We start from the raw sequence: 20,994 nt of genomic DNA, 5'->3' as shown, positions 1-20,994 counted from the left end.
TTAAATGGCACTACAGCTGTTTGCTTTAACCTGCAGGTCATCTGAGAAGCCAGTTATCTGAATTCAAGCCCGCCATGCAGTCTGAGTTCTGGGAGTGTTGCTCTGCTACGTCCCCTTCGGTTAAGGTTTTATTAGATGTGTTTTTATTGCTGCAGTGTGGCTCTGAAGAGTCTGTAGATTTGGGCTTAGTCAGGGTGTAGGAGTCTGTTGGGGCTCAGCAGGGCTAATTTTATATGACGAGGTCCCGGAACACTGAGTGCTGATGGTCATGCATAGAAATGCGTGAGCTTTCCTGATCATTTGGGATCTGACAACTAAAGAGTGTTCAACAGGGATGCATTGATACCAGTTTTTTCAGACAGAGTATGGGTGCATATTTTTTAGTACTCACTGATACCGAGTCTGATACCATACCAAACTAAAAACGTATTTCCTGAAGGAAACAGAACGGTTACGCACCTTAACCCTCTAGTGCATAAATGGACCTGATTATTAAATTCAAAAGCTTAAAATGATGTGTGCAAGGGTTCTTTTGGGGTATGTTGCCCTGATGATATGAAGCCATGTGCTTGTGACTGGCTAAATCCATTCCACTGTCACACAATGTTGCTTCTGGGCAACAAACATATTTCTTCTTTTCTTCATAACAGAAAATTGATACAGAACATTAAAAAAGGTTTAAAAAGGTCAAAGAGACATTACAGACCAAATACATGCTTTTTGTTAATTTACTTGACCTCTTCCCTTTATCGTTAATGTCGTTGTTATCTTTAGATACGTATAATGTTATTGCAAAGTGAGGAAAAAAGGTTTGTTGCCCTGAGGCAACATTGTGCAGTAGAGGGTTAAATGGCTCTCACTTCCTGAGGTTGTTGATAGGCAGATACTTTGGTATCCCAGGTAGTTGCTAAGGTGTTGCTAGGCAGTTTCTATGGTATCCCATGTGGTTGCTAAATTGCTGCTAGGCAGTTGCCACAGTGTATGGGGAGTTTAATTAGTTGTTCGTAGGAAGTTGCCAAGTCTTAGCTTCATGTTGTTGAAAGTAAATGGGATTGTTTGTGAGGAACGAGGGATGAAAAAACGATACATAGAGGAGTGCGGGTCAGTATGGCTTTGGATTAGAGCTTGGGGATTTGTTTTGCAATGCCCAACCACAGTTACCTACTTGCTTCCGTACTCTCTTAGTGAAATCAGAAAATGGTTCTATATAGAACCATAAACACGCAAGGAGCCCTCTGCATGATTAAGGGTTTTTTGCATCATGAAAGGGTTCTTCAGATCCGTGAAGTGACACACCACATACACACTAGTGAAAACACACTCTAGGCAGCAGTGAGCACACTTGCCTGGAGTGGTGGGCAGCCCTATCCGCAGCGCCTGGGGAGCAGTTGGGGGTTAGGTGTCTTGCTCAGGAGCACCCCAGCCATGTACTGTTGGCTCAGGTGATCAAACCAGTGACCTTCCAGTCACAAGGCCGGTTCCCTTACCTCCAGGCCATGACCTCCCCTGGATCAGATTACTTGTAGTGAGCATGTAAACTAAGCTTTTCCATCAGATTGTTGAGTAGAGTGAAAATAAACACCTCAGTCTTGATCTGTAATCGGAATGTATTCAATCGGATTGGCAATTGTCTTTGCATGTAAATCCAGTCGGTGTTTTTTTTTTAATTACTGTGTGTCTAAACAGAAGTTATAGTCCCCACAAGGTGACACAGCACTACTTTTTATTTAAGTTTATTTATTTCCTGATACATATCTACAGATTATTTACTGGATATTTTGAAAATGGGTGCTGGATACACTAAAATAGGAATCGGATCCAGTCTGAGGTTTTCTGGAGCCGGAAATCAGAGGTCCCAGTGCCAGACACGAGAATCGCTTTGCTCTTTTAAGGTGTGTAGTGTATCCATCGCTCTAAATTAATTTGCTAAGAATGAAATATTAAATAACATATCTGCTGGTCAAGTGTCAGGATAATCTCTGCGATAATCTCTGGCAGGTTAACCGGAATGCTGTTCCAGTTCACAGACCTAGTGTTTGGCCTGAGACAGTTACAGCAGGATGTGCTCACCTAATCTACAGCATCAGTTCAATCGCCCAAAGCAGCCGCTTTCTAATCTGCCAGTTTCTGATTCCAGAAAACGACAAATGGAGTGAAGTGTTTCTCGTTCGCCCATGACTTTCTCAGCCCCGCTGTGGTCAGAACAGACACACACTTCTTTCCCTCCACCATGTGCAAAACTTGGGAATAATTTGTGCCTTTGTACTCAGTCCAGGCCCGATTGGGACGCATAAAGCAGCAAGGGCTGATAGGGATCTTCTACACGTACTGTACCTCATTACAAAGGCATCTAGAGAGAGAAAGAATGAAAGAGAGAAGGAAAGAAAGAGAGAAACAGCGCTTTGTTCTTTGCTTGTTGAGAAATCTGTTCAGCCAGACTCAAGACATGAAGAATTAGCTCAATTTCCAGACACAGTTGCAGGACTGGCTGAGAAGCAAAGCTTAAAGTAGTTTCATCGAAAGAGCTAATTCTGCAGACAGCGAAAATGAGCAATATGTAAATGACATCATCGACCCATCATTAGCTCCTTTTTCACAGAAGTTTCTAGATTGGACTGACTGGCAAAAATCCCGTTCAAGCTAATGAGAACATTAATACGCCCAAATTTGGAGAACATATTAAATTCAGCTCAGGCTTATTTTGTAGGCATGTTAAAGGCCACACTATTGTGTATAGTCAGTGATGTGTGAATGCTGAATACACTGTGAGAACACTGACCTAAATATATTCAACACTCTTTTACATTACAATATAAAAACATAACATATTACAAATACATTTAGAGTACATATTTATGAGGCACATGGGAAAACTGCTGTAACTCGTTTTCAGTTTTCCTCCTGTTGTTCTTCTGTTAATATGTTAATATGGAAAACTTTCTTTTTATTTAAATTAAGCTGAGCAGGAGTCCAGTACAACACTGATGCTAAACTAACCACTCACAAACACATGAAGAAGATTGCTGAGAAGATTATTAGATCATCTCTCGAAAGAGCTCAGTAATGCCAAGAGACATCTGACTCATCACTTTGGTTTATCAGTCTACTCAGGCTCTAGGAGGAACGCCAGTGTTTGTACAGAAGCCGTTAATTGAGGTTTCATGTAACGTGCATGTTTGCTACTGTGTGCAGATTTTCTCCTGAATTCTTCTGAAAATATAAAAAGTACCTGTGTTCTGAATGCTGCCTTTACACGATGTCATTTAGAGCGAACAGAACAATCCCCCATCTCTTAAGATACACTGACCACTGGAGGCCATGTCCTGCCAAGGAAATGAGATGTGATTTGTTGGATTTAAAACCGACACCGTTGAACTGCTGCAGTCCCTTGATTGCCTATTAAAGACCTTCTAAGGCTTTCACAGAGAACTGGAATGGCTTAGCGACCAGACCTGAGGAACTGAGTGTTCCTCTGAGCTTTTTGTCTGCAAGTGTTTGATGTAAGAGCGACGCCTTCATCTTGAATCGCTTACTCGAAAGTGTGTATGTGGAGCTTTCTGTAATTTCGTTTTTCAAGGCGAAATGTGAAATTATGTGGTTTTTGCTAAAACACATGTAATTTGTCATAGTGTTTCCTTTGAGTTGGCTGTTTTTTCACACACAAGTCTCCATCACAGTTTAACACACACTCTCTCTCTCCCAGAGCGGCCAGACTCGGCCAAAGCACGGCTGAAATAATCCTCCCACACAATGCTCTCTCTATGCCGTGCGTTGCCTTGCTGTCTGTAATGCGCTTCGTGTCTGTGTGTTTCAGATTACCGGACGGGCCCGTGTTTCGCCTCCGTGAGTAACCAGATGTGTCAGGGGCAGCTGACCGGGATCGTGTGCACTAAGGCACTGTGCTGTGCCACGGTGGGCCGGGCCTGGGGGCATCCCTGCGAACAGTGCCCCGCCCAGCCACACCCCTGCCGCCGCGGCTTCATCCCCAACCACCGCACCGGGGCCTGCCAGGGTACCTGCTGAACTTTACTGTCCCTCATGGGGGGTGTTAGGGTGACACTTAGATTTGAGTTCCCTTTTTAGATGAAATGAACAATCAAAAGTCTCTCGTTAACATCAGAAACATATCAGTGATGCAGCAGCAGTGAATATATTCAGCAGGTCATCAAGAGACTTTTATAAACTGTCTAAATATTAATTTACTCATAATCTGCTGAATTCAGTTGTTTTTATTTGTCCACGTTCAGATCTGTAGATGTTAAACTGAGAAGAACTGAACATGAAACAGGTTTAAAACAGACCATCAACATCCTCAACAAGCTGGTACAGACACACCGACACCATCCTGGACCTGGAGCTTCACTGGATTAGGGTTTGGATTTGTTAGGAATAGGATTAGATTTAGGATTTGAATTGAGAGTAAGGGTAGAGTTAAGATTATGGTCAGGGTGAGGGTCAGGATTAGGTTTTGGGTTGAGGTTAAGGTTAGAGTTAAGATTATGGTCAGGGTGAGGGTTAGGATTAGGTTTTGGGTTGAGGTTAAGGGTAGAGTTAAGATTATGGTCAGGGTGAGGGTCAGGATTAGGTTTTGGGTTGAGGTTAAGGTTAGAGTTAAGATTATGGTCAGGGTGAGGGTCAGGATTCAGTTTTGGGTTGAGGTTAAGGTTAGAGTTAAGATTATGGTCAGGGTGAGGGTCAGGATTAGGTTTTGGGTTGAGGTTAAGGTTAGAGTTAAGATTATGGTCAGGGTGAGGGTTAGGATTAGGTTTTGGGTTGAGGTTAAGGTTAGAGTTAAGATTATGGTCAGGGTGAGGGTCAGGATTAGGTTTTGGGTTGAGGTTAAGGTTAGAGTTAAGATTATGGTCAGGGTGAGGGTCAGGATTAGGTTTTGGGTTGAGGTTAAGGTTAGAGTTAAGATTATGGTCAGGGTGAGGGTCAGGATTAGGTTTTGGGTTGAGGTTAAGGTTAGAGTTAAGATTATGGTCAGGGTGAGGGTTAGGATTAGGTTTTGGGTTGAGGTTAAGGTTAGAGTTAAGATTATGGTCAGGATGAGGGTCAGGATTAGGTTTTGGGTTGAGGTTAAGGTTAGAGTTAAGATTATGGTCAGGGTGAGGGTCAGGATTAGGTTTTGGGTTGAGGTTAAGGTTAGAGTTAAGATTATGGTCAGGGTGAGGGTCAGGATTAGGTTTTGGGTTGAGGCGAAGGTTAGAGTTAAGATTATGGTCAGGGTGAGGGTTAGGATTAGGTTTTGGGTTGAGGTTAAGGTTAGAGTTAAGATTATGGTCAGGATGAGGGTCAGGATTCAGTTTTGGGTTGAGGTTAAGGGTAGAGTTAAGATTATGGTCAGGGTGAGGGTTAGGATTCGGTTTTGGGTTGAGGTTAAGGTTAGAGTTAAGATTATGGTCAGGGTGAGGGTCAGGATTAGGTTTTGGGTTGAGGCTAAGGTTAGAGTTAAGATTATGGTCAGGGTGAGGGTCAGGATTAGGTTTTGGGTTGAGGCGAAGGTTAGAGTTAAGATTATGGTCAGGGTGAGGGTTAGGATTAGGTTTTGGGTTGAGGTTAAGGTTAGAGTTAAGATTATGGTCAGGGTGAGGGTCAGGATTAGGTTTTGGGTTGAGGCTAAGGTTAGAGTTAAGATTATGGTCAGGGTGAGGGTCAGGATTAGGTTTTGGGTTGAGGCGAAGGTTAGAGTTAAGATTATGGTCAGGGTGAGGGTTAGGATTAGGTTTTGGGTTGAGGTTAAGGTTAGAGTTAAGATTATGGTCAGGGTGAGGGTCAGGATTAGGTTTTGGGTTGAGGTTAAGGTTAGAGTTAAGATTATGGTCAGGGTGAGGGTCAGGATTAGGTTTTGGGTTGAGGTTAAGGTTAGAGTTAAGATTATGGTCAGGGTGAGGGTTAGGATTAGGTTTTGGGTTGAGGTTAAGGTTAGAGTTAAGATTATGGTCAGGATGAGGGTCAGGATTAGGTTTTGGGTTGAGGTTAAGGTTAGAGTTAAGATTATGGTCAGGGTGAGGGTCAGGATTAGGTTTTGGGTTGAGGTTAAGGTTAGAGTTAAGATTATGGTCAGGGTGAGGGTCAGGATTAGGTTTTGGGTTGAGGCGAAGGTTAGAGTTAAGATTATGGTCAGGGTGAGGGTTAGGATTAGGTTTTGGGTTGAGGTTTAGGTTAGAGTTAAGATTATGGTCAGGATGAGGGTCAGGATTCAGTTTTGGGTTGAGGTTAAGGGTAGAGTTAAGATTATGGTCAGGGTGAGGGTTAGGATTCGGTTTTGGGTTGAGGTTAAGGTTAGAGTTAAGATTATGGTCAGGGTGAGGGTCAGGATTAGGTTTTGGGTTGAGGCTAAGGTTAGAGTTAAGATTATGGTCAGGGTGAGGGTCAGGATTAGGTTTTGGGTTGAGGCGAAGGTTAGAGTTAAGATTATGGTCAGGGTGAGGGTTAGGATTAGGTTTTGGGTTGAGGTTAAGGTTAGAGTTAAGATTATGGTCAGGGTGAGGGTCAGGATTAGGTTTTGGGTTGAGGCTAAGGTTAGAGTTAAGATTATGGTCAGGGTGAGGGTCAGGATTAGGTTTTGGGTTGAGGCGAAGGTTAGAGTTAAGATTATGGTCAGGGTGAGGGTTAGGATTAGGTTTTGGGTTGAGGTTAAGGTTAGAGTTAAGATTATGGTCAGGGTGAGGGTCAGGATTAGGTTTTGGGTTGAGGTTAAGGTTAGAGTTAAGATTATGGTCAGGATGAGGGTCAGGATTAGGTTTTGGGTTGAGGTTAAGGTTAGAGTTAAGATTATGGTCAGGATGAGGGTCAGAATTAGGTTTTGGGTTGAGGTTAAGGTTAGAGTTAAGATTATGGTCAGGATGAGGGTCAGGATTAGGTTTTGGGTTGAGGCGAAGGTTAGAGTTAAGATTATGGTCAGGATGAGGGTCAGAATTAGGTTTTGGGTTGAGGTTAAGGTTAGAGTTAAGATTATGGTCAGGATGAGGGTCAGGATTAGGTTTTGGGTTGAGGTTAAGGTTAGGGTTAAGATTATGGTCAGGATGAGGGTCAGAATTAGGTTTTGGGTTGAGGTTAAGGTTAGAGTTAAGATTATGGTCAGGATGAGGGTCAGGATTAGGTTTTGGGTTGAGGTTAAGGTTAGAGTTAAGATTATGGTCAGGGCGAGGGTCAGGATTAGGTTTTGGGTTGAGGCGAAGGTTAGAGTTAAGATTATGGTCAGGATATGGGTCAGGATTCAGTTTTGGGTTGAGGCTAAGGTTAGAGTTAGGATTATGGTCAGGATGAGGGTCAGGATTAGGTTTTGGGTTGAGGTTAAGGTTAGAGTTAAGATTATGGTCAGGGTGAGGGTCAGGATTAGGTTTTGGGTTGAGGTTAAGGTTAGAGTTAAGATTATGGTCAGGATGAGGGTCAGGATTAGGTTTTGGGTTGAGGTTAAGGTTAGAGTTAAGATTATGGTCAGGATGAGGGTCAGAATTAGGTTTTGGGTTGAGGTTAAGGTTAGAGTTAAGATTATGGTCAGGATGAGGGTCAGGATTAGGTTTTGGGTTGAGGCGAAGGTTAGAGTTAAGATTATGGTCAGGGTGAGGGTTAGGATTAGGTTTTGGGTTGAGGTTAAGGTTAGAGTTAAGATTATGGTCAGGGTGAGGGTCAGGATTAGGTTTTGGGTTGAGGTTAAGGTTAGGGTTAAGATTATGGTCAGGATGAGGGTCAGAATTAGGTTTTGGGTTGAGGTTAAGGTTAGAGTTAAGATTATGGTCAGGATGAGGGTCAGGATTAGGTTTTGGGTTGAGGTTAAGGTTAGAGTTAAGATTATGGTCAGGGCGAGGGTCAGGATTAGGTTTTGGGTTGAGGCGAAGGTTAGAGTTAAGATTATGGTCAGGATGTGGGTCAGGATTCAGTTTTGGGTTGAGGCTAAGGTTAGAGTTAAGATTATGGTCAGGATGAGGGTCAGGATTAGGTTTTGGGTTGAGGCTAAGGTTAGAGTTAAGATTATGGTCAGGATGAGGGTCAGGATTCAGTTTTGGGTTGAGGCTAAGGTTAGGGTCAGGATCAGAGCTGAGGTGAGGGTCAGGATCAGACCCAAGGTGAGGGTTAGGATTAGGTTTTGGGTAAGGTTGGGTAAGACTAGGTTTTGCACAATGGAAGCAACAGTAAGTCTACTTCATGTAAAATTTCAATCATATATCTACCCAATGTAGATATCAATGATGTACCAACATTATGCATCAATAGAACATCTAGATTTTGACTTCTGTGTACAAAGTTGATTCACTATTGCTACTTCACTGATATGTTGACGTTACTGAGAATCTATTAAGAGTTAATCAATCATCTACAAAGGATCGCTCCAAATAACGTGCTACTGAATTTACATTTTCAGTTCAGACAACTTTACAGTCTACACAACATATAAAAGAGCACCACAACATATCACAACATAACACAACACCCCAAAATCTGGACAGGCCAAGAAGCCTCTAGCCTTCCGTAGAACCTGCTTGTTATATGTGTCTGAAATCTGGGCCTGCTGCACTTTAATTTTACCTACTACCTCAACAAGGCTGTTGAATCTTTTCCTAGCAGTCCAGTTCAGATTGCCGTACCAGCTGCTGTGCTTTCTTTCCATAAATATGCCAAGATATATCTACACCACATACACCAGTTCAGCTGTAAGCCTTATACGATTGTAGGTATGACGTGAGGTGAAACTTCCACATGCACAAAATAAAACCCATCTAAAACATATGAAAACCGGACCACAGGGTTTAAGGGGTCTACACTCATACTAACAATTTTATCAGGTCAACACATTGCGCATGCATCGAACAGGAGCCTGCCTGAGCACACACATTTCAGGAATGAGCAAATCTGCTTTTTTATAGCCCAAAATGATAACTAGCTCTATTAATTATTAATGCTCGGGTTATCTCATAGTAGCAGTTTGATTAGGCGCTTGATTCACTAATCGCTTGAAATACATCGTGCTCATTAGACCGAAAGAGAAATTCAAATCACGCTTGCACACACACACACACACACACACACACACACACACACACACACACACACACACACACCGCAACCTTCGTGAGCACACACACACACACACACACACACACACACACACACCGGAATCTTCGTGAGTACACACACACACACACACACACACACACACACACACACACACACACACCGGAACCTTCGTGAGTACACACAACACACACACATACACATACATACGCATACAAAGTCTCCTAGGCCAGACACACACACACACACACACTCACACAGGGATCTACTCTAATTGGGTTAAATTGGGTTTGGTTCCCGTTGGTGTTCCGCATGCCTGTGGAATGCTACAGCCCGGCAGAACGGGAGGTGCTGTCAGAACACATACACACACGGCTCAGTGAGCCAGACTTTACCACACTACAAACACACAGACACACGCAACCACACACACACTCACACACACACTCATAGATGCACACTCTGCTCGTGTGAAGGAAAACTCCAGTGTTTTTTATCCTAATCTGCCACATCTGTAGCATCCGGTATATTACAACAGACGCTTGAGGTGTTTCCTCATCTAGACCCACTGACTCACTCTAATCATAGAGGAAAGTGGGCACCTGTCCCACACTCTTAAAAAAGATGGTTCTACAAGGGTTCTTTAGTGAAGAAAATGGCTCTGTGTAGAACCATGAACACTCAAAGATTGAGTTCTGCAGATCGATGGACACTGTGCTGTGTATGGTTCTATCAGCACCGAGCCGTGACTCTTAAACCTTCTGCCCTCTGCTCTGCGCCCCCCCCCCACGTCTGAAAAAAAAAGCCTCGTTTACTGTGTCCTCTCTGCAAAAGTTAAGCCGATAGTTCAGCCCTAGAAATGCGACGAGCGAATAGCACAGAGGGGATTATCACCTAAAACAAATGGATAAATTCTTGGGCAAAATGCAAGAATCGCATCTTCAAACAAGCTCTGTGTGCTCTTCACAAAAGCAAGACAGTCACAGCCGCCTGCCACACACAACCAACAGCATTTCCTACAAGCCGTCACACAGCCAAGCAGCCATGAGCATCAGAAAAATGACCACTATTGGCAGAGTGAAGGCCAGAGTAAAATCAGCGGGCGCGGCGGCCTGTAAGATTTTAAGTAACTTGCCCTTTGATCAGGACATTACTTGAGAACAAAGTCATAACATAATGAAGTCCATCCTTGTGTCCTTTGCTTATAAATTCATCAACACTTTCAAATGAATCAAAAATCATTCTGATGGCCACGTGCTGACTTGGACAAACCCCCTGACAAAATCCATCTCTGGGTCGAGACCCACCCTCTGTACCCAATAGCAAGCAGTCCCAGCAGCAGAGCTTCTGCTCCTTGATCAATTATGTCTGGCAGGTGTATCGTGGAATTCGTGGAGTTGAATTGCCTCTCAAAGTCCAAATTAAGCTCTGTGTACTTCGTCCTTTACTGATGAAGTCCAACTTTTCTTTAAAAGTTAATCTAGAAAACAGCATGGATAATAAATTCACAGCGATGTCCTCCTCACTGGCGCCAACGGTACTCTCAAATTCCATACGAACCAACAAACTAGATTTTTATTGCCTTCTTCGTCCCCAGAGCGGGCAGAACCCGTCAAACAGTTCGCGATAACAAAGCCCATCCCTGTAGAGGGAATATATCATTGGTATCTCATTGAATTACTTTTACTTTTCCTTCTGTAAATTTATAGCCGGACCTCTAATCACTAACATAGAGGGCCATGATGGTTCTCCTCTGGGTTCTATATAGAACCTTTTTATATAGCACCAAAATAGGTTCTTTTATTGTTACAAGCTTAGCACTGTATCTATAGTAGAACCCATTTTTGGTGCAGTATTATTACCATATGCAACACATTCTCAGTCAATTTCAAGAATGATTTCACCATGTCAAGAACCATTTAAGCATGCAATATAGAACCATTGTCTTTATCAAAGAACCCAAGATTCTTCTTTTCAGTGGGTGTATTTACTGACTTTGAACTGCATGTATGGAAATTGGACAGCTAGCACCATTCGCAGACAGTGAAAAGTCTCAGAACAAGAGATGTTCATGAGTTTTGTTTGTGAAGCAGTTCATACTGCACCATGAACTTTTAAGATCCCCTACAAACCCCCCACAAACATCTGGGGACCCCTACAGAGCTACTGCAAATGTCTAGGAATCCCTAAATACCCTTGATAACCTCTACAACACCCTATGAATCTCTGGGAACCTCTACAAAACACTTACAAACACCTGAGAACCATTACGAACCTCACAAAAACCCCTACCACCCTCATAAAAACCCCTACAAACATTTCAGGACCACTACAAATCCCACAAAAGTCCTACGAACCCTTAGGAACCCCTATAAACTGCTATAAACCTCAGAAATCCATTTCAAACCTCTGAGAACCCCTCAAATCCCCTACAAACCCTCCACAAAACTCTTAAGAACCTCTAGAAGAAACGTCTAGGAATCCCTACAAACCTTTGAGAACTTGTACAACCCCTATGAATCTCTGGAAAGCCCTACAAAACACCTACAAACATCTGAGGACCACTATGACCCTCAGGAAAACCCCTACCACCCTCACAACAACGCCTACAAGCCTCTGTGAACCCCTACAAACATCAGAGGACCACAACAAACCCCTACAAACCCTTAAGAATCTCTAGAAACTGTTAAAAACCTCTGGGAACCCCTACAAAACGCCTATAAACCTGCAGATCTCCTGCAGACCTCTGAGAACTCTTTCAATCACCAACAAACTGGGTCAAATTGTGTTTTTGGTTCAAAACATGTTTGTTTTGCTGCTGACTCATGTGGTTTGAGTCAGAGCAGTAATTGACCGTATGCTACAGATGCAGCAGATGCAGATCAGGTTGAAAAATGCTGGCGAATTGCTCTGGGTTTCTGTGATTGGTTAGATTTCTTCTCTGATAGATGGTAAGTACTACTCAGCTACCTTTCTGAGTGGGCGTGTGACGTCTGTTGGTGGGCTAGAATTACAGCACACCACTGCTTACGGTGTAAAACACGCATACAACACTGGCACATGCACAGATACACTGTGTGGTGTTAGTGTGTGTGGAGACAGGCCGTGTGCTGCTGGCGTGGCTGTGCTGAGGCTTTAGCCCAACCAACCATCAGACATGGCCTTCAGTCACACGGGCCTGAGAACTCAACCGTGAACCCCAAAGGTCATGGATTCAGTCCCACTGGAGAACATCCAGCTACTGCCAATATGCTCTAGAGGACACTGCCTTAACTCACACTCTGCTTAGAGGAGGAGTGTCCTCCTCCAGTTTTCAAGGCTCTTGGCCTGTTTCCCTGCTCAAGCACACCCGATTTTAGCAGGCATGCTCAAGAAGGGAAATCAACACAATGTACCAGACTAAAGACCTCCAGAACCACCCCTGTTCTTAAGTAACTAACCTATTGCTGCACTATTGAGTATACAGCACTTCACACTCTTATATAACACCCTCACACTCTAGAACACAATACTTGCCTCATTGCTCTAGAACACACGCTCTGCTGCTCAGAACACCCATTGCAATGCAGTAAGTATATAAATGCCCACTGCTCTAGAACACCCACTATTCTCGACTACAGTACGTGAAACAATTAAATCAAATGTCCTTGGGCCCCACTTTGGGCAGCACTGCTCTAGAGTGCAGGTTGTAACCTTGTCTGGTCTGAGAGTACTTAATCTCTAGAGTGCTCTGCTCTTCTAGAGTGTTGTTTTGCAAGTTCCAGTCAAGGTGAGCCTCTGCCCTGTGCAATGTACGGTATCCCCTGCCTCAACGCATTTGGTCCAGCTGATGAAGGGCTTGATAAATAGGTGATATAATGAATCACATCACATGCTGTAGAGTCTATTATGCTTAAAAACCTGCCTCTCTAGACTGTGGTACTTTATAGACCTGCTGCTCTAGAGTTCAATGCAATAAATTGAAATTGAGTGCATTTTGGTAAAAACCTGCAGCTCTAGATTGCAGTATATAACCCCCCCCCCCCCAGCTGTAAAGTGTAATATGTAAATAAATAAAAAAAACATTTACTGCTCTAGAGTGTGGTGTATAAAAATGTGCTGCTCTAGAGGGTGTTATGCTAAAAATCTGCTGCTCTAGAATGCTGTACATGGCAGACATGCTGCTCTATAGCAATGTGGTGAAAATCACAAAATGCTGTATGTTACACCATGCTGCTCTAGAGTGCTGAATTTTACACCGTGCTGCTCTAGAGTGCTGTATGTTAAAACGGTACTGCTCTAGAGTGCTGAATTTTACACCGTGTTGCTCTAGAGTGCTGTATGTTAAAACGGTGCTGCTCTAGAGTGCTGAATGTTACAATGTGCTGCTCTAGAGTGCTGTATGTTAAAACCATGATGCTCTAGATTGCTGAATTTTACACTGTGCTGCTCTAGAGTGCTGAATGTTACAGTGTGCTGCTCTAGAGTGCTGTATGTTAAAACCATGCTGCTCTAGAGTGCTGTATGTTAAAACCGTGCTGCTCTAGAGTGCTGAATATTACAATGTGCTGCTCTAGAGTGCTGTATGTTAAAACCATGCTGCTCTAGAGTGCTGAATTTTACACTGTGTTGCTCTAGAGTGCTGTATGTTAAAACGGTGCTGCTCTAGAGTGCTGAATGTTACAATGTGCTGCTCTAGAGTGCTGTATGTTAAAACCATGATGCTCTAGATTGCTGAATTTTACACTGTGTTGCTCTAGAGTGCTGTATGTTAAAACGGTGCTGCTCTAGAGTGCTGAATGTTACAATGTGCTGCTCTAGAGTGCTGTATGTTAAAACCATGATGCTCTAGATTGCTGAATTTTACACTGTGTTGCTCTAGAGTGCTGTATATTAAAACCATGCTGCTCTAGAGTGCTGAATGTTACAATGTGTTGCTCTAGAGTGCTGTATGTTAAAAATCGTCCTGCTCTAGAGTGCTGAATGTTACACCGTGCTGCCCTAGAGTGCTGTATGTTAAAAACTGTGCTGCTCTAGAGTGCTGTATGTTAAAACGGTGCTGCTCTAGAGTGCTGTATGTTTAAAACCGTGCTGCTCTAGAGTGCTGAATGTTACACCGTGCTGCCCTAGAGTGCTGTATGTTAAAAACTGTGCTGCTCTAGAGTGCTGTATGTTAAAACGGTGCTGCTCTAGAGTGCTGTATGTTTAAAACCGTGCTGCTATAGAGTGCTGAATGTTACACCGTGCTGCCCTAGAGTGCTGTATGTTAAAAACTGTGCTGCTCTAGAGTGCTGTATGTTAAAACGGTGCTGCTCTAGAGTGCTGTATGTTTAAAACCGTGCTGCTATAGAGTGCTGAATGTTACACCGTGCTGCCCTAGAGTGCTGTATGTTAAAAACTGTGCTGCTCTAGAGTGCTGTATGTTAAAACGGTGCTGCTCTAGAGCGCTGTATGTTTAAACCCGTGCTGCTCTAGAGTGCTGTATGTTTAAAACCGTGCTGCTCTAGAGTGCTGAATGTTACACCGTGCTGCCCTAGAGTGCTGTATGTTAAAAACTGTGCTGCTCTAGAGTGCTGTATGTTAAAACGGTGCTGCTCTAGAGTGCTGTATGTTTAAAACCGTGCTGCTCTAGAGTGCTGTATGTTTAAAACCGTGCTGCTCTAGAGTGCTGTATGTTTAAAACCGTCCTGCTCTAGAGTGCTGTATGTTAAAAACCGTCCTGCTCTAGAGTGCTGTATGTTAAAAACTGTGCTGCTCTAGAGTGCTGAATGTTAAAACGGTGCTGCTCTAGAGTGCTGTATGTTTAAAACCGTGCTGCTATAGAGTGCTGTATGTTACACCATGCTGCTCTAGAGTGCTGTATGTTGAAACCGTGCTGCTCTAGAGTGCTGAATTTTACACCGTGTTGCTCTAGAGTGCTGTATGTTAAAACCGTGCTGCTCTAGAGTGCTGAATTTTACACCGTGTTGCTCTAGAGTGCTGTATGTTAAAACGGTACTGCTCTAGAGTGCTGAATTTTACACCGTGTTGCTCTAGAGTGCTGTATGTTAAAGCCGTGCTGCTCTAGAGTGCTGTATGTTAAAACCGTGCTGCTCTAGAGTGCTGAATTTTACACTGTGTTGCTCTAGAGTGCTGTATGTTAAAAACTGTGCTGCTCTAGAGTGCTGTATGTTAAAAACCGTCCTGCTCTAGAGTGCTGTATGTTAAAAACTGTGCTGCTCTAGAGTGCTGAATGTTAAAACGGTGCTGCTCTAGAGTGCTGTATGTTTAAAACCGTGCTGCTATAGAGTGCTGTATGTTACACCATGCTGCTCTAGAGTGCTGTATGTTAAAACCGTGCTGCTCTAGAGTGCTGAATTTTACACCGTGTTGCTCTAGAGTGCTGTATGTTAAAACCGTGCTGCTCTAGAGTGCTGAATTTTACACCGTGTTGCTCTAGAGTGCTGTATGTTAAAACGGTACTGCTCTAGAGTGCTGAATTTTACACCGTGTTGCTCTAGAGTGCTGTATGTTAAAGCCGTGCTGCTCTAGAGTGCTATATGTTAAAACCGTGCTGCTCTAGAGTGCTGAATTTTACACTGTGTTGCTCTAGAGTGCTGTATGTTAAAAACTGTGCTGCTCTAGAGTGCTGTATGTTAAAACGGTGCTGCTCTAGAGTGCTGTATGTTTAAAACCGTGCTGCTCTAGAGTGCTGAATGTTACACCGTGCTGCCCTAGAGTGCTGTATGTTAAAAACTGTGCTGCTCTAGAGTGCTGTATGTTAAAACCGTGCTGCTCTAGATTGCTGAATGTTACAATGTGCTGCTCTTGAGTGCTGTATGTTAAAACCGTGCTGCTCTAGAGTGCTGAATGTTACAATGTGCTGCTCTTGAGTGCTGTATGTTAAAACCGTGTTGCTCTAGAGTGCTGTATGTTAAAACCGTGCTGCTCTAGAGTGCTGAATGTTACACCGTGTTGCTCTAGAGTGCTGTATGTTAAAACCGTGCTGCTCTAGATTTCACTACATTGAAAACGTGCTGCCCTAGAGCGCAGTTTGCTGAAAACCTGCTGCTGTAGAGTACGCTGTGTTAAATACCTGCTGCTCTAAAGTTCAGCATGTTGAAATCCTGTTGGCTTTGCTAGAGTTCAGCACATAAATGCTTATTAATAAAAAAAATTGTACCTAGAAAACACAGCTCTCTAGAATACGAGACAGGAACACGTATTTCCCTAGAGTCTATCACTGAGAGACCCACTGCTCTGGAGAGCGGTTGGTATCCCCCTGGACGGAATCGTCCGCTCTGCGGGCTGCTCTAGGGGAAGGTGCACCCTGGACCGAGCTTTAATCAGTGTATCAGAGTGATGTGGAGCCAAACTGTGGGTCGTGTCTGAGGCCTTTCCTGAGCCCGAGCCACGCGCGGCTCTGTTTGGCCCTGACGCTCCGTCCTCCAGCTGAGTAAATTCCTCTAACGTCTGGCTGTCTGACCACGCTGAGGAGAATTAGCAGACGCCCCCTCCTCCTTCCCTCCTTCCCTCTCTCTCTCTCCCTCCCTCTCTCTCTCTCTATGTCTTCCTCTCCTTCGCTTCTCTTACTCTCACGTCCTCTTTTCCTGTCCACCTCCCTTCTTTCTCTCTTCATACCCCTCTGTCTGTCTCTTTCCTTCTTTCCATCTTGCATTCCTTTTCTCTTTCTTTGCTTTCTCATAATTTTTCTTTCCTATGTGCTGCTCTGCTAATCTCTGTCTCACTCCCTACTGCCCTTATTTATCACCTTGTGTGTGTGTGTGTGTGTGTTTGTGTGTGTGTGTGTTTAAGGACTGCATTCCTGTGTGTACAGTTATTTGGCTGCCACACGTTTGCTGTGCACTCTATATTTTTAAGTGTTTCTCTCAACACTGAATGTTTGTGTTAGAAATAGCCTGTGTGTGTGTGTGTGTGTGTGTGTGTGTGCATCTGTTAAACTGTAATTCACAGCTATAAGAGAGTTGATGTAATTGACATGTGCTGAGGGCGTGTGCCAAACCACACACACACACACACACACACACACACACACTCCACACATGTACCAGTCTCACATACACTCAGGAGCTCGTGTCTGTTTCATGTTTCCGATACATGCCAATACACGTGTGTGTCTGTTGCATATTTTGTTCAATGACAAATGAAGCTTTCAAAATGATAATTCCAAAAATTCTGAAATTCTTGAATGAAAAGGACGTGATTTGCGTTATTTTCTGCTAGAATTTATTCCCTGTTTTATTTTTTCTATAATAATAGTAAAAAACAGGATCATCAATTTTACCACTTAGAAAATCTAAACTGGCGCAACTACATATTAATAACAATTATTATTCATTAAATTTACTGTAGCCATCGTACTCTGACATAGAAACCTTTGGTTCTTGAACTCACACATTGTTAAGGCTCTCCTGGAGTCACACCAGCTCCCATGGTAAACTGGTCTTCAAGGGTTCTTTAGTAAAGTCCATGGTTCTCTATAAAATCCACTCAAAGAATCATTTGCATGATTACATTTTTTTTCACATGGTGACATGGTTCTTCAGATTGATAGAAAATGTGTTGTATGTGGTTCTATACAGAACCATTTCGAAAAGAGTTCTCGGTAGCACCTGAAAAAAAGTGAAATGGTTCTTCAGATTGGTGGAGAATGTGATCTAATGGTTCTATATAGCACCAAAAGGGTTTGTCTATTGTCACGATGTCGAGCTTGTGAAAATAGAAGAACTCTTCTTCAAAAAGGTTCTATATAGACCAAGCATAAGGAACCATATGCTGCAAACAAGGAACCTTTGAAGAGCAATCTTTTTTAAATATGTAGAACTGTAACTCAAAAATACCCACTTTTTCTTAAAGGTGTGTCAAATAATAACAATAAAGTGTCAAATTATTTTATTTGAATTTTATATTTAATTTTTTTTAAAGTAAGACCTTTTTTAATAGTGTACCTGATCTGCAGATACACTATACCCTCCAAAAGTCTTCAGTCGCCCTTCCAGATCACTGAATTCAGGTGTTCCAGTCACTTCCACGGCCACAGGTGTATAAAGCCGAGCCCCTCGGCCTGCAGACTGCTTCTACAGACATTAGTGAAAGAATGGGTCGCTCTCAGGAGCTCAGTGAATTCCAGCATGGTGCCGTGATCGGACGCCACCTGTGCAGCAAGTCCAGTCGTGAAATTTCCTCACTACTAAATATTCCACAGTCCACTGTCAGTGGGATTATAACAAAGTGGAAGCGATTGGGAACGACAGCAACTCAGCCACGAAGTGGTCGGGGATCATGGTGTGGGCTTATTTTTCAGGAGTTGGGCTCGGCCCCTTAGTTCCAGTGAAAGGAACTCTTAAAGCTTCAGCACCAAGAGATTTTGGACAATTTCATGCTCCCAACTTTGTGGGGACAGTTTGGGGACAGTTTGGGGACTTCCTGCTCCAACATGACTGCACACCAGTGCACAAAGCAGGTCCATAAGGACGTGGATGAGCCAGTTTGGTGTGGAAGAACTTGACTGGCCTGCACAGAGTCCTGACCTCAACCCCATAGAACACCTTTGGGATGAATTAGAGTGGAGACTGTGAGCCAGGCCTTCTCGTCCAACATCAGTGTCTGACCTCACAAATGCGCTTCTGGAAGAACGGTCAAAAATTCCCATAAACACTCCTAACCCTTGTGGAAAGCCTTCCCAGAAGAGCTGAAGCTGTTATAGCTGCAAAGGGTGGGCGACATCATATTAAACCCTATGGATTAAGAACGGGACGTCACTCAAGTTCATGTGTGTGTGAAGCCAGACGAGCGAATACTTTTGGAAACATAGTTTATGTTTGGATGGTTGCACCACCTGATATTTTCACGTTTTATCCAATTAATTCAAATGTATGCATTATTTTTACATGAATGAAAATATATGTTGGCAAAATTACAAAATTATGTTGATGTATTTTACTCCAGTGGAAACTATGTACACATTTGGGTTGAGCACATTCAGTGCATCAGTTCATGTGACTGTGTGTTCATGCAGACATTTTTACATTAGTTCACAGCGTATTTGTGCCTCTGCGTTTGTGGGTGCAGATGTGGACGAGTGCCAAGCCATTCCTGGTCTGTGTCAGGGAGGGAACTGCATCAACACCGTCGGCTCGTTCGAGTGCAAGTGTCCTGCCGGACACCGATTCAACGAGATCAGTCAGAAATGTGAAGGTGAGTTCCTTAGACTGACCTGTGATCTTTTCTGTCTCTGGTCATTCTCTGTTCAAATACTGTGCTGCCGAAATGATCTCAGGTGGGACTTACCTGCCTTGTACCACCCACCCAAATCAGGGAGCGACTGCGCTGCTCAGTGCCTTCAATTCGCTGGGCTTTGTGAATGATTCACCTGCAAGACGTGACGGAAGCCGAGAGACACTCAGACCTTTAATTCAGTGTTTTCACTCCAGGTTTGGAGCCTTTGCACTGTATAATTCAGTGTTTCGCTCTGCTGTTCACATCTCGTTCAGCTCAGGGATTAATTAGCTAATAATATCAGGAATTTTAACCAGGAAACCGCAGCTATGCAGGGCAGGGGTTTCAGGACTGGAGCTGAACTCTGAGCGAACTGCACCAGCAAACTTACTGAACACGACGTTGTTTTCCATCCAACAACCTTCAGTCTGATATTTAACATTTATGTTTGTCCATTGAAACGTCATTTAAATCAGAAACAGATAGTGAAGTTATAGCGGGGGTCTGCAGCTTCGTTAGTTACTGTTCATCTCTCGGCTGTTAACATTAGTAAAACTGATAAAAAGGCCAGCGTTGATCACCTCTGAGTTAATGAGCTGAAGTTGTTTCCCTCCTATGATCAGAATTTATCTCCTCTTTATGCAACTCCATGGGGTCCTTTACCCACCCTGACGTGAAGAGCTGGTGGGCTTCTGTGCTTTTAAATGCTTTGAGAGACTCTAGAATAGTGAGAGGGGTTGTGTATGAGATAAATACAAACATGAGGAAAACACAAATTTGGTAGCCTTCCGGCAGTTTAAGTGGGACCAGGAGTTCAGGGGATGCTGTGTAAGGATCGCAGGCAATCGTACCAACGTTTTTCCTCTTCCAGAGACAGGTGAGTAAATGAAGTCATCTTTCACCTCTAGTTATGTTCGTGCTGAGCAGCAAAGCCAGGAATTCGGTCCCAAATGTGGCAACCGCATGACTGAAATCCTAGGATAGTGTGATTTATTGTAGTGTGAGTTGTGAAGGTATTCATATTGAAATCACAGGAGTTTAGGGAACCAGCCTTGTGACTGGAAGGTCGCCGGTTTGATCCCTTGAGCCAACAGGTGTCCCTTTGAGCAAGACACCTTATTCCCAACTGCTGGATAGGGCTGCCCACTGCTCAGGGCAAGTGTGCTCACTGCCCCCTACTGTGTGTGCTCGTTGGGTTTGATTGCGGAGGTGAAATTTCTATCAAAGGTCTCTTAATCTTATTGGTTATAGCTGCTGCCACAGAAGGTTGAGAAGGTTGCTGAGGTGCTGCAGACTGCACTCACTTTTTCTCTGTGAGCCCAAACTAAAGTGCCCAGCTTAGTCACTGAGACATGTAGTTTTATATGCAGGCACTGAACTGATAGGTCGTTGTTGTCGATTTGTTCTTCTGAAGACAGGAGGTGTGTGTATGAAGCTGTTACTGTTGAGTTCAGAGAGAACCACACTGCAGGTTTAATGATGGTGTTGGAGCTGAAGAAGTGACTTGGATTTGATCTGGCCCAGTTCAGGCCTTAAATTAAACCCAATTAAAGCCTTCTAGTTTATGAAACGTCTGTGTTTAAACTCTCACTGGCCGGGTGGGCTCGTAACTATGAAAGGAAGGTTGGGCTGCATGTGTCAGAGTGTGGTTGTTAATTTGACGCTGCAGAATTGAGAGGCACGTCATAGACGTGGTTCTGCCGTACGGGCAGCTTGTTTATCGCTTTACCACCGAGCCGATGGCCAAAGGAGGGATTTATCACTTGAATGTAGTCTTAG

The 20,994-nt window shown here is 43.5% G+C and overlaps 1 protein-coding gene across 2 annotated transcripts in view; it reads left to right on the top strand.

Annotated features, from left to right (window-relative positions):
* fbn1 (fibrillin 1) overlaps positions 1-20,994 on the top strand; it is a 190,866-nt gene that overhangs the window by 28,268 nt on the left and 141,604 nt on the right. For both annotated transcript variants that reach the window (XM_037539934.1, XM_037539933.1), the window contains exons 7-8: positions 3,815-4,012; positions 19,069-19,194. In XM_037539934.1, coding sequence (XP_037395831.1) covers positions 3,815-4,012; positions 19,069-19,194 — 324 coding nt within the window. The remainder of the gene's footprint in view (positions 1-3,814; positions 4,013-19,068; positions 19,195-20,994) is intronic.

This window comes from Pygocentrus nattereri, chromosome 7 (assembly GCF_015220715.1).
Source record: "Pygocentrus nattereri isolate fPygNat1 chromosome 7, fPygNat1.pri, whole genome shotgun sequence".
NCBI lineage: Eukaryota > Metazoa > Chordata > Actinopteri > Characiformes > Serrasalmidae > Pygocentrus > Pygocentrus nattereri.
Note: the sequence above shows the minus strand (reverse complement) of the source record. Positions and strands in the feature narration are given on the sequence as shown.